This window comes from Rhineura floridana, chromosome 21 (genome assembly GCF_030035675.1).
Source record: "Rhineura floridana isolate rRhiFlo1 chromosome 21, rRhiFlo1.hap2, whole genome shotgun sequence".
NCBI lineage: Eukaryota > Metazoa > Chordata > Lepidosauria > Squamata > Rhineuridae > Rhineura > Rhineura floridana.
Window position 1 is genome coordinate 19,337,002 of NC_084500.1, and position 13,890 is coordinate 19,350,891.

A 13,890-nucleotide genomic window follows, 5' to 3' on the forward strand; every position below is an offset into this window, starting at 1 on the left:
CTGCCAACCCGGTGATGTGGGTTCCCCCCCCCCGTTCCTTCAAAATCTTGGCTTATTTGTACCCACATTTTAAACATGCTTGTGAGCTGTGCCGTTTCCCTGTCGTTCTTCCCCTTTATTTGCTCACCAATTATTAAGTGGATTCTTCAGCTTACCCACCAGAACGCAAAGCTGTTTGGAGGTCTAAAGTAAAATCCAGCAATGAAATGCAAAACCGAGCTCCATGGAACCCCTGTTTCTCTTATATTGTTTTGTTCTTGCTTTGTCACCTGGTGATGAAAAGCGGCATACAAATATACTAAATAATAATGATGATGATGATGATGATAATAAAAGATCCTCCCATAAATTGGTTTGGAGTGGCCAACGTGGGTTCTTTTACGGAGGACAGTCCTCTCTTTGAAGGCATCCTCTATTTGGGGGACAGGGAAGCAGCCCAAGGGCCACATTTCCTAATGGGCAACTTTCCGGGGGCCACATCCCACTGTTGGGCAGACCAAAGAGAAGGGCCATAGCTCAGTGGAAGAGCGTCTGCTTTGCATGCAGAAGGTCCCAAGTTCAATCTCCAAAATATATATATAGATATATAGGCCAGGAGCATAGGGCTATCAATGGCTACTAGCCATTATTATGGCTATCCTGTGCCTCCACGCTCAAAGGCAATATGCTTCTGAGCGCCAGTTGCTGGAAACTGCAGGAGGGGAGAGTTGCTCTTGCACCCGGGTCCTGCTGGCAGGCTTCCTTTTGGGGCATCTACTTGGCCACTGTGTGAACAGGATGCAGGACTAGGTGGGCCCCTTTTGGCCTGAGCCTGCAGGCTCTTCTTATGCTTCCCACTCCTGGTGCCGTTCAAGGACTGTCTGGTCCAGTGTCAAGGTAACGGACCTTCAGGAGGAGGAGAGAGCCAGGCCCACAACTGGCCCACTGAGAGTGAGTCCCTGGGCAACTGACTGAGCAGGTACACAGGCCACCTGGTCACCGTCTTCCTGCGCCACCATGAGATGGACTGGATTTCTGTCTTAATCCGATGCTGTTGGGACTCCAGGTCCCGTCATCACCCCAACCATTGCCCACTCTGGCTGGGGCTGATGGGAGCTCCTGCATTCGGGTCCTGCTCTTGGGCTTCCCGGCAGATGTATTTGGCCAGCCACTGTGAGAACAGGCTGCTGGGCTATGCCGGGCCTCCCTTTGGGCTGACCCAGCAGCCAGGCTGTTTGGATGCCCTCACGTTAACAGTGCTGGGAGGACTCCGGGGATTCTGCACCGCTGTCTAAATGTTGCACATGTTTGCTTTTGCTGCCTTCTTCAGCAACCCTTCCCCGTCTTGTCTTCCTTCCCTCGTTGCCAGGTCTCTCCTGGGGGAGCGCTGAGGCTGACGTGGAGCAAACAGTGCCCCCCACCCCGGACAAGTCGGAGCGCGAGGCCCACTTTGTCACCACGGCACCCACCCTGAAGCTTCTCAACCACCACCCGCTCCTGGATGACTTCCTTCATGAGCCGCTTCTCAAGAAAGATTACCTCCAGCAGATTCCCATCCTGGCTGCCGGTTTGGCTGGGCCTGCCCTACCAGACCCCAGTCTGGCCCCCACAAACAACCTGGCTAACCAAGATGGCTGCCCTGCTCTCTCTGATGTTGCCATGCCACCCGTGACCACAGCGTCCCCTGCGACGACCCTGGTGGGTGGGAAAGTCAATGGCAAGGATGCGGAGAAGACCCCGGAGATGGCAAAACCAGCCTTTACCACCGACCTGCTGACCACGGCTATGGGGCGCCTGGTGCCGTGGGCCGAGCCAGGCCAGTCTGCCCCCGAAACCGGCTCCCTGTCTGGACGCACGCAGCCAGCAGTCACCCCTGCCCTGGCGCTCCAGGCCAGTCTCACCGGCTCAGACCCAGCCACTGCTGTTACATTATCCATTGGCACCACAGCCGCCCCCACAGCACCGCCGGAAGCAACCACACCCAGGATGGCATCTGGAGAAGCGGAGGAGACGGCAACCACCACCATCACCACAACCACGGTCATCACCACTCTGCCGGTTGCAGGTGTGAGATGCAGGGGGGATTAGGATGTGGGTCTAGGAATCGAAGGCCCCTAAGCATAGGATGGGATATACATAGCCAAACCTGATCTAAAAGCGAGGACAATGATGAGATATATATCCCTCCTTTACCCCAAGAAGCTCAAGGTGGTGTATATGGCTCTCTTCCATTTTATCCACACAACAACCCTTTGAAGTAGGTTAGGCTGAGAGACAGTGACTGGCCAAAGGTCACACAGTGAGCTTTGTGGCTGAATGGAGATCTGAACCCGGCTGTCTCAGGTCCAGATGTTTTCTACATTCCTTTTCAAGCCATACCCTTATTTAACGTTATGAGGACTAGAATGTTTATTTTTACGGGAAAGGGCTATAGCTCAGCAGTAGAGCCCTTGCCTTGCACGCGGAAGATGATCCCAGGCTCAATCCCTAGCAGCCTCTCCAGGGAGAGCTGCTGCCAGTCAGTGTAGACAGTACTGAGCTAGATGGACCAAGTGTCTGACTCAGTAAAAGGCAGCTTCTGATGGTGTGTTCCTAAGCATTGCCACGCTCACCACTTCCCCAGAAGACAGTGCCCCCTCCAAGGGCCAGTTGTATCACCAGTCGCACCTATGAAAAGCTCTCCTGATTTATGTGGGTCCCTGGGGGAAGAAGCCCCTCCCAAGATAATTGAGTGTCTGCGCCTCTCTCGTTTTGCCGTAATTGTCTCCGTTTAGGGCTATTGTCGAAAAAGTGATTTTTCTTCCCTGTCCGGAGCAAACACTCATTTCCCCCCCTCCCAAATTGGCCAATATTTACGGCAGCCCTGGAGCATCATGGCAACAGGTCACTGCACAGAGGAGGGCCGTGCCGCTCTTGAGAGGCAAAGTGAGAGGCTTGGTATTTGTGGTGGGCTGTGGGCTGCTTTTTTTTTTACCAAAGCCAGTCTGTTTTGGATACTGTGGACGTCCTGAAAGGTCACAGAATATGATGTTGGCTGACAGATTTGGCTCCTTGGGAATTTCGTCTCTCAAAAACAAAAGGACATGACCAAGTTTCTAGTCCTTATTGTTGCAATTATATGTTTGTGGGAAGGGAATGGACAATGTGTGCCACACAGCCTGCCCGGTGGCTCCTACATTTGCTGTCCTCAGGTGTGTGATTGCTCCCCCATCACCAGTGATGAAGTCAGAATCGTTCTGACCACTTTCTTGGAGAAGAGCCATTGCTCAACAGTAGAGCATCTGCCTTGCATGTAGAAAGTCCCAGGTTCAAGTCCCAGTGGCATCTCCAGGTACGATTGGGAGAGACCCCCCTGGAGAGGCCCCCTGCCTGAAACCCTGGAGAGCTGCTGACAGTCAGTGCAGACAACATTGAGCTAGATGGACCAATTGTCTGACTCAGCAGAAGCAACTTCTTATGTTCTTTTTTAAGCCAGCCCTTTATTCAGAACCATGAGGGCTAGAGTCTTGTCTTACTTTTAGGAAAGCTAAGTGGTGGACCCCTGCTTTGCTTGCAGAAGTTTCCAAGTTCAATCCCCAGCATCTCCAGATAGGGCTGGGAACGTCCCCTGATCTGGAATCCTGGAGAGCAGCTGCCAGTCAGTGTACACAATACATTGGCCAATGGCCTGACTCGATATAAGGCAGCTTCCTATGCAATGGAGACAGGTGGCTCCAATGTCAATGAGCAGTGACTCCGCTCCAGGTTTTAGTTTGAACTTTCAGCGCCTTGGACAACTACTTGAAAGTTCAAACTAAAACCCAGAGCGGAGTCACTGCCCACTGACATGGAAACACCATCCCATCCTTCACCTCAAGCAGGAAAATATCCCCAGTTGCCCCCATCGAGGGCCGCCAAAGCCTTGGGCGGGCTGGCTATGGTGGCGACCAGAACAGCGGAGTCTGGGACTCAGAAGCCCACCTTCCTTCATCTCTCTCCCTCTTTGCACTTAGGTCCTTGCAGCTGGAACCTCACTGGCCCCAAAGGATCGCTGGCCTCCCCGCTGCCCTCTGGCATCCCATACGAAGGAGGCACACTTGAATGCACCTACACCATTTCCGTATACCCTGGCTATGGCGTAGAGATCCGGGTAAGTAATTGGCAGAGACGGGAGGTGCAGGAGGAATTTATTATTATTGTTATTATTGTTATTATTGTTATTATTGTTATTATTATTATTATTATTATTATTATTATTATTATACTTCATTTAAAAATTGCCTTCCCGAAATTGATCTACAACATAACAACAGGGCAGGAATGTAGTCCTGCAGGGTCTCAGGGGGTCTTAGACCCTCTACTTTTTTGGGAGCAGGGTCCCAGCAGGATCCCTATGTCTCCAGTATCCTACAAGCTAATCAGCATGAAAGCAAGTGTGTTAGCCACTGAGAAGAGTCTTCTAACATGTTTCCTTTGTCCTTTCCTGCTGATTGCAGCCAATCCAAGTGAAAGGAGGCAAATTGGCCACTGAGAAGAGTCTTCTCAGAGCTAACACTAACACTCTCCTCTTTCATGCTTATTGGTTCCTAGGCATTAACAAAGATCTCATTCTCAATTCCACAGCAAAAGGGAAAAAAAGCGGGGAGAGGGCATGGCTGTGATCAACATGAAAGGAACCTGCACTTCTGAATTTGCCATGACACTACTGCACAGGGGGGATTCTCAAACGGTGGTTCACGGACCACCAGTCGTCCGTGCGCTTCGTTCCATGACCGCATTCAATATTCATGTTGATTTTGAACTGCATTTTATTGCTTTTTAAAAATTCCTTATATTGCATTTTGTTGTACTGCACTTTGAAGTCTGTGGGATGCAAATTGCTATACAATATAAGAGATGAAAGAAGCAACAATAATGGAGTTCAAGATCGCACGGCCAGTGCTGCAACAGGCAGAGAAATCATTTAGTGGTCTGCCGAGAGACCATCAGCAGTTTTGTAGGGGGGAGAGGGGGAGTTTGGGAACCACTGTAATCACAGCTACATGTATGGAAGAACCGCTGAAACAATTCCAAATGTAACAACAATGTTAAAAACAATGTTAAAAGCAGTTTGAAACAACACCAGCACATACTTAAAATCAACTGGCATCCAAGGCAGGTACAAATATTTTAGAAGGCCCATTGAAAGAGAAGCGTCCTTAGCAGGTGCTAAAAAAAATGTAAGAGACTGTGCTTTTCTGGTGCAGTGGGAGGGACGTCCGAGGGGTCGGTGCCACCATGCTAAAGGCCCCGCATCATGCACAACAGACCTCCTGCTAGGAAGGTATCTGCAGGATGCCCTCTCCTGCAGAAGGCAGTGATCGGTTGGGGGGGGCAAGGTGAGGCAGTCTTTTAGGTGTCCTGGTCCCAAGCTGTGTAGGGCTTTGTACACCGACACCAGCACCTCGAAACTAATCCAGCAAGTCATTGTCAACATGGGTGCGCCAAGAACCCTTTCAGTTCAAATAGTTCTAGATTTTCTAAGGCAAAACTTGGAATGAATCTGGAGTCTGAAACAGCTTTGGATGTTGAACACTTAAAAGTTGTGTTGTTGTTTTTAATTAGCCAGACTCCACAGCAGGGGTGAGGAACCCTTTTCAGCCTGAAGGCCACATGCCCTTCTGGGCAGCCTCGTTGGGGCTGCATGCCAACGGTGGGTGAAGCTAGAGGCAAAAGCGAGCTGAGCATGGAAACGTTACCTTTATACAGCCAGCTAGTTTCTACTCACCCACCCCTCTCTCTCGGTCCTCCACCCAGGCAAGCAAGGGACATTGTCAAGAGTTCAAGGACACATTTCCAGCCAGGCAAAAGCATTCAAGGAAGGTGCAAAGCAGGCCGGTGAGGGGTGTGGCCTAGGGAGAGTCCCAGGGGCCAGGTAGAGAGGCCTAGAGGGCCACATTTGGCCTCCCAAGCCTGAGATTCCCCACCCCTCCTCTCCATGTTGTATCCAACTAAGCTCAGAGTAGACCCATTGCAGCTGATGGACCTAGGTTAGACATCTCTGCTAATTTCAATGGGTTTACGCTGCATAGGACCAACAGAAGGTTGTGTTGTACTAAGTTAGAGTCGATCCACTAAAATGAATGAACCTAAGTTAGTCACGTCCATTGGCGTTGATGGGTCTGCTCTGAGTAGGGCTAGCGTTGTATACAATCCTACATTCCAGTCCTTACCTCGTCAGTAATATAGTGCCTTGTCAGTGGTGGCTCTCCATTTGTGGAAGGCCTTCCCCAGTGAGGTGTGCCTGTCTATGTCGCTACTGCCTTTCAGGAGGAAATTGGAAACGTTCCTATTTACCCAGACATAGGATGGCTGAAGGGAGTGCTTCTGGCAAACCGGAGATCACTGAATGGAAGGATGTTTTTAACTGTAACTTTTTTAGAATGTTTTAAACTATAATTGTGTTTTAGAATGTTTTAAACTATTTTTAGAATGCCCTTTTTGTTGTTAAATTGTTTTGTTGATATGTTTGCCATCCTGGGCTCCTTTGGGAGAAAGGGTGGGATATAAATGTAATCAATCAATAAATCAATGCATTAAGCCCCTTTGCTGGGGGTGGGGGTGAATATAAAGGATGGAGGTAAAATGAGGAGACCCCTGCCAGCCTGTGGGGGAGTGGCAGAGGGGTTGGAGAGAGGAGGCCCAGCTGCATTTTAATGAAAAGTTACAAATACAGACATCTCGTCTGAGAGATGCAGCCAGCCATACTGGCTCCGGTGCGCACCGCAGCAAATGTCAAATCGATAGATGTGACATTTGGCCGACATTTTGACAATACCTGTTTTCTCCCTGTTGCCCCCTGGGGCTTCATTAGGCCCATGCGGAAGAAGGTTTTGCTGGCCTGCACCGAGGGCAGCGGGACATGAATGTGCTGCGCCCGCTGTGGTTATACCCGGGGGGGGGAGGGTTCTGGATGCTCTCGGGGTGAATAGCAGCAGGGGGTAAAAAAGACTTGCAAATTCCTAGGAGAGCGTCGTCTGCAAAATTGCGTCTCCATGAGATTTTTTTGCTGGTCTTGGAGCTAAATCAGCAGTTCCCTGAAACACCACCTGAGTCCGTTTTACATCCCTTTGGGTTACTCTGGGGAATGAAACTTTCTAGCAATGAACAGAAGAGAATCCAGAGACCTAGAGCCTGGCTCTGTGGAGGGGGAACACGGGGGGGCAGGAAGGGGGGGGACCTCCGAGACTTTTTTTGGAGCAAGAGCAATAACCTCTAGAGATGGGCAAATCTCTCCGTTTTGCTTACTCTCAGTTTCTTGTTGTTCCAATCTTACGTTCAGTTCTCCGCACTTTAACATCAATTTGCTTTTTTTTAAAAAAGTCCACATCCACATTTTTTGTGTTTCTCATCATATGCACATGTTTGTATGCAATTTCCCAGAATATATACTTCTTCTTTTTTTGCAAATTCCTGAATATAATGCATGTGTGCATGCCATTTTCACCAGCATGTGAATTCCTACGCACACTTCCCCCCAGCCTAGGCATGCTTGTAGATGTTACTGGCTGGAGAATTGCATTGCAAAATTCGGCAAAGTCTTCCCCTCCATCCCTAGTGACTTTATCTGCGCCCAGCGTGGTCTCTCCTTGCTCTGACAAATAAGGAAGTGGTAACGAGGTGGTCAAGTTTTTCTCTTAACTAGCCTGTGGCCTTCCAGGTGTTGCTGTACTCCGACTCCCATCATCATCCCTGACCATTGGCCATGCTGGCTGCTGGAGCTTCTGGAGGTTGGAGTCCAGCGACCACCACGGGGACACCATGTCCTTGACCCTGCCTAGGAATTAGATGTTTGTCTCATGTGTTGAATCGGCAGCCCTGTGACATCATAAGGCCCCATGCATGACATCATGACCTTTCAGTGTTCGCTTTGCAGAGAGAGATCTGGATTTGATTCGTTTTTTAAAAAACGTCAGTTTCTGATTTTTTTCACTTTCCCCCTCTCCTCCCCTAAACCCCCTCCCCTAAATCTTCCAATGTCCTTAAATAAGAATCTTGAAAAACAGGGAATGTATATTAAAAATTTGTCATCATTATTTGTATGCCTCCTTTCCATCGTAAACCACGTTCAAGGCGGCTCGACAGCACTGAAGCATTTTACATAATCTGCCGATGGGTACAAGACATAAGACTTCAATAGTCACATAAACAGTGAATTAAGGACCTCTCATATTAACAAACAGACAATACAATTAAACAGTCCGCTGAAAATTCCTAGTAAGGTCTGATCATTACAATGCAAGAACGTAACCCAGATTAATGGCAAAAAATAATGTGTCTCCAAAACATAAATCTTGTCCCAGAAACACCCCCTAAGCGATGCCCCACCTTGATACGCTCTAAGCATCCTGAGCAGCCTTTGTGGCTGGAGATATAGGAAGCTGGCTTATACTGAGTCAGTGGTCCAGCTAGCTCTGTATTATCTACACTGACTGGCAGCAGCTCTCCAGGGTTTCAGGCAGGGAGTCTTTTCCCTAGCCCTTCTTGGGGATGCCGTCAGAAATTGAACCTGGGACCTTCTGCATGCAAAGCAGATGCTGTCAGCAAGCTATGGTCTTGCCCTCCCCCCCATTCACTTTTGCCCAACCTGCATTGCCAATCGTCCCTTGAACGGGGGTTGGACTACATGACCTCTAAGGTCCCTTCCAATTCTAGGATTCTATCCTTTGTTTGTAGAATGCAACAACTGCCTGTTCCACAAGCAGTCCATGCACCAACTGCAGAGGAGGTGAGGGGTGACTGACCCATGGCCCTTTCCTTGTGTCCAGCCCCATAAATCACTCCACATCCCTGTAGACCCCTTGGGGAGGGAGATTACCCCACTCATTGCCGGGGCCTGCCATAAGGTTTGCGGATTCCCTTTCTCTGCACGCTTGGACTCCCCCGCACCCCCCCGCACGCACACATTCTTCCACTGATGCATTTCTAGCACCTTTGGTGTAATTAGTGCAAGAAGGCTCCTGACTCTGGCCGTTTATCACCAAGCAGTGCCGGTTAATTACCGTAATTAATATACAATCACCGCTTTAATGAGAGACGGCAACAGTGACTCGTTTATCAAGATAAGTTATGCCTCCGCCACAGCAACAGGACGTGGCAGTTATGGGCCTGGGCACAGAGTGGGGGGGGGGAGAATCTCTGATTGGGAAATGGCTTGGAAGTTGGCATGCTGACCCCCAGTGCATGCTCGTGCCATGGGGTGGAAGGCGCAGGAGGCTGACCAGCTCTATCCTAAGACATTTGAATTGCTCCTAGAGTTATAGAATCATAGAATCGTAGAGTTGGAAGGGGCCTATAAGGCCATCAAGTCCAGCCCCCTGCTCAATGCAGGAATCCAAATCAAAGCATCCCCAAGAGGTGCCTGTCCAGCTGCCTCTTGAATGCCTCCAGTGTCGGAGAGCCCACCACTGCCCTAGGTCATTGGTTCCATTGTCATACCGCTCTAACAGTTAGAAATTTTTTCCTGAAGTTCAGTCGCAATCTGGCTTCCTGCAACTTGAGCCCAACTTGAGTTCCTCTGAGCATGTGCAGAACGCTTGAGGGGGGAGAAGGGAAACTTTAGGATTATGTGACCCCAAATGCCTGTACCCTACTTTCGTGGGGCATGGAGGAGCGTGGAAGTAAAATTCATCTGTCAGTCTTGTTGACAACTCCTGTACATAAGAAGGATGGAGGGGAGCCATCTTGTCTTTAGCCATGGGCAGCAAAATATCTTTGGCTAACCTAGGGTGGAGTCTTTACTCTTCCCCCCACATGGCTTAAAATGAATACGGAAGCAAATGTTTCCATTTGTAAACGAGCACTTGAAATTCTTAAGGATGTAAGGACAACCTGCTGGATGAACCCAAAGGGAGCCCATCTAGGCCTGCCTCACAGTGGCCATCCAGGCGCCCCAGTGGGATGCCGGCAAGCAGGACCTGAGTTCAAGAGCAGCACCTCTTCCCCTCCTGCGGTTTCCGGCAATTGGTATTCAGAGACATGCCATCTCTGACAGGCGTTTAAAGCCAAATTGATCAAATTTTCACTTTCCACAGCAACGTGAGGACCGTAGTGCAGCCATCCTTCGAGATTCACACGGATACGAATTTTGCAATGCTCCAACTGAGCACTGTTTACAAAAATGCATAGACTAGGGGAAAGTGTGCGTAAACATGACTATATTCTTGAAAATACAAAAAGCATTGATGCTAGGGGAAACTGTTAGTCAAAAGTACATACAAAATGTGGTGGTGGTGGTGTTTGTTTATACCCCGCCTTCTGGCCAAAAGGCCCTCGAGGCGGCTTACAAGAAAAACACAAGTATAGAAATACATCAGTAGAACAACACAATTGACAAAAATTAAATAACAAATTCAAAGAAATTCACACTAGAATGCTGGAGAGTTTTCGTGAGGGTTTTTTCTTTTTAAGGAATTTGCAAATCACTGCAGGACTGTGGAGAACCGAATTTCAGACTGGGAAAACGAACCCCTGAGAGGCCCGTGACGGACAGGTCCTTCCATCCCTACTGAGCGTGGAGGGGGAACCTAGCTATCGCCTTTCAAACCGTTGACGGATGCTCTTCTCCTGGAAGTCATCCCCCTTCCAGCTTCCTCTGCTTTTGCGCCCCCGGGGCAGTTCCTGTAAACAAGGACCCACGAGGTCCCTGCAGGTTAAAGAGGCACAACTGGAGAGAGGCACCTTCAGGTCAGCAGGAGTCCTTCCTGCAGCCGCCGTCCCAGGCTCCAGCCCTTACAAAGCCCGACGGGAACACACCTGCCGGCTTGCTCATAGCCTGGCTTCCTTCTTCCCCCTGTGCAGGTCCAGAACATCAGCCTTGTGGAAGGAGAGACAGTCACCGTGGAGACACTGGGCGGCGCGGAGCCCATCGCCCTGGCCAACGAGTCATTCCTGATGCGCGGGCAGGTGATCCGTGGCCCGACGAACCAGGTGGCCGTGCGGTTCCAAAGCCCAGCGCCTGCCAATCCAGGAAGCTTCCACTTCCATTTTGAAGGTGAGTGTCGGTGGAGGGCGGGGAGGGCACGCGATCCAAGCAGCGGCTGCAGACCCTTCACCTACCACTAGAGGGGGACATGCAGCTGGATTATTCTGAATGACTTTGCTTCAGAAGTGAGACTGGATGAACCACCCCCTGTGCACAAATAACCTAGTATGGTCTGCTCTGACTGGCAGCAGCGCTCCAAGGTCTGGCGCAGAGAAGGGTCTTTCCCCATCACCTGCTACCTGATTCCTTTGTAACTGGAAATGCTGCCAGGGATTGAACCTCGGACCTTCTCTGTACAAAGCAGTGGCTCTATCACAGAGCTATAATTCCTATCTCCCTCCAGAGCTGGATTTGTTTTGCGATTCGACAGTCACAAGTGCAGACGCTGTGAGGGGAGGGAAGGAGGCTACTTCCTGAGAACTGCAGCCATCTTTTCAAAACCCAAACGGGGAATTGCAGAACGAGTTTCTAGCCATTAAGGCTGCGGAGATAAGCTTGAAAGTGTGTCAGCAATTTATGGCCTGCTCAAAAATAGGAGAGGGAAGCTGAAAGCCGCTGAATCTCTAACCTCTTAAAGTCCCTCATTTCTCTCTCTCCAACAGCCATGATATTTAAATGCGGGGTGGGGAACCTCAGTCTGAGGAGCTGAATGTGGCCCTCAGGGCCTTTCCGTTGCCAGCCCCTGAGCCTCTCCCCAAGCCACACACCTCACTGGCCTTGCTTCACACCCTCAGAGTGTTTCTGGCTGGCTCAGGTGTGTGCTTGCCTAGATGGGGACCGAGCGGGGCGAGTGAGTGTCTGTGGAAACTAGCCTAGCGTACAAAGGTAATATTTGCATTCATTGCTCCACCCACCTTTGCCTCTGGCCCCGCCCACCACTGTCATGTCCCCCCCCCAACGGTTGCCCAGAAGGAATGTGGTCCTCGTGCTGAAAAATGCTTCCTGCCCTTGTTGCAATGGAACCTCCACTTCAAGAGGCAGTCTATCTCTGAGCAGCACATGCTGGGCATGAGAAATAGGAAGAGCGTCATCTTCACAGGCTTCCCAGAGGCGCATCCATCAGGGCTCTTTTGGCATTTGTTCCACGTCCTCCATCGGTGGCAGGTGAAGGCCGCGGGAGCCGGGGAGCATTCTGCTCCTACCAAATGCTTGTGTGTCTGTCTTGTGTTTGTTGTGTGCAGGCAGTGCCCCAAATGTTCCACCATCTCACCCTGTTGCCAGCACTCGGGTGCTCTAGTAGCACCAGGATTTCCCCCTGCAGCTGAGCGCAATTAGCTAATTGGGAGCTTGCTAATCGCTGTCGTAGCTAATCGCCGATGCTGGCAGGTTAAAGCGGGCACCCACCGAAGAGATGCTTAATGGGGAGATAATTGGTTCCAGCAATTAACATAATTTGCACAGAGCACGGGGGCCTGCCACATATATATATATATTATATATATGTGCGTATACCTGTCTTCCTTCCTTTGGCAATATTGACACACCCCGTCACGGACTCTGAAGCCCCCAAACACACACACACACACACTCCTTCCTCGTAATTAGTGGGATCCCTAACTTCCAAGGGTTGGATACGCCTTCCAACAGCCCTGTGAGGTAGTGCCATGTCATGCCAGTCTCCTCATTGGTTGGCCCTTTCTTTCACTCTGTGTGCTGATAGATTCAGTTGAGGTGTTGTGCCACCTTCTAGTATGCCTCTCCTTTTGAAAGAAAAGATGTTGCTCCTGGTCCATGGACTGTGTTCTCTGCCGTATCTTTCGGTGGTTTCTTTATATATAGAAAAGCAGCTTGGAAGTTGAAATCAGTCAATCAACGTGGCACCTCCAAGCCTATGCCATACATTTAAAGCACATCCAATGCACATTTAAAGCACATGACTTCCCTCGAAGGATCACAGGAACTGTAGTTTGTTAAAGGTTCTGGGAATTTGTAGCTCTATGAGCAGAAAACCACAGTCCCCGTGATTTTTCAGGGGAAGCCATGTGCTTTAAATGTGCATTGGATGTGCTTTAAATGTATGATGTGGCTCTGTGAAAATCTTTCCACGGGGAATTTGTAGCCACTTCTCCAGATGCTCAAAAGCTGAATGCTGGAAGATTCAGGACAGACAAAAGCAAGTCCTTAAACTCGGGAATTCGCTCCCACAGGAGGCCACCAACTTGGAGGATGAGAAAAAGCCATGGAGGATAAGGTTGTCCAGGGCTACTAGCCACGATGGCTATGCTGTGCCTCCACTGTCCGAGGCAGTAGGCTTCTGAATACCAGTTGCCGGAAACCTCAGGAAACTAGAGCGCTCACGTCCCACTTGTGGGCTTCCCACCAGGGCATCCAGGTGGCCACTATGAGAACAGGATGCTGGACTAGATGGGCCACTGGACGCATCCAGCTGGGCTCTGCTGATCTTCTGATCTGTGCTCTCTCTCTCTCTCTCCCTTTTTCTCCTAGCCTACTTGCTCAGCTGCCTCTTCCCTGCACGCCCAGCCTATGGGGAAGTCTCTGTCACCAGTGTGCACCCTGGTGGCCACGCCTGCTTCTCCTGTGCCACCGGCTACCAGCTGGTGGGCCACCACTGCCTCACTTGCCTCAATGCCACACACCCCTTTTGGAGTGCCCGGGAGCCAACCTGTGTTGGTGAGTGAAGCTGGTGGATGCCGGGGGTGGGATGGGGGTTGTCTTACCCTTAGGCAAGTGGATAGATTTTTTTTTATTTATTACTTTATTTAAAATATTTCTGTCCCGCCCTTCCGCTCTGTAATAGGGCACTCAGGGCGGCTTACAAAAATAAAATGAAACACATACATAATAAAACTGTAAACGATAAAACCACAAAACATTAAAATAAATTAAAATACATAAAATACAATATAGAGATAGAGCAATATGTGCACCCCACAGCTGGCCCCGTGCCC

The 13,890-nt window shown here is 50.0% G+C and overlaps 1 protein-coding gene across 1 annotated transcript in view; it reads left to right on the forward strand.

The window, feature by feature from the left end:
• The window catches only part of SEZ6 (seizure related 6 homolog), a 186,891-nt gene that overhangs the window by 153,060 nt on the left and 19,941 nt on the right, over positions 1 to 13,890 (forward strand). The window contains exons 3-6 of the mRNA XM_061605518.1: positions 1,349 to 2,044; positions 3,972 to 4,108; positions 10,798 to 10,990; positions 13,427 to 13,612. Coding sequence (XP_061461502.1) covers positions 1,349 to 2,044; positions 3,972 to 4,108; positions 10,798 to 10,990; positions 13,427 to 13,612 — 1,212 coding nt within the window. The remainder of the gene's footprint in view (positions 1 to 1,348; positions 2,045 to 3,971; positions 4,109 to 10,797; positions 10,991 to 13,426; positions 13,613 to 13,890) is intronic.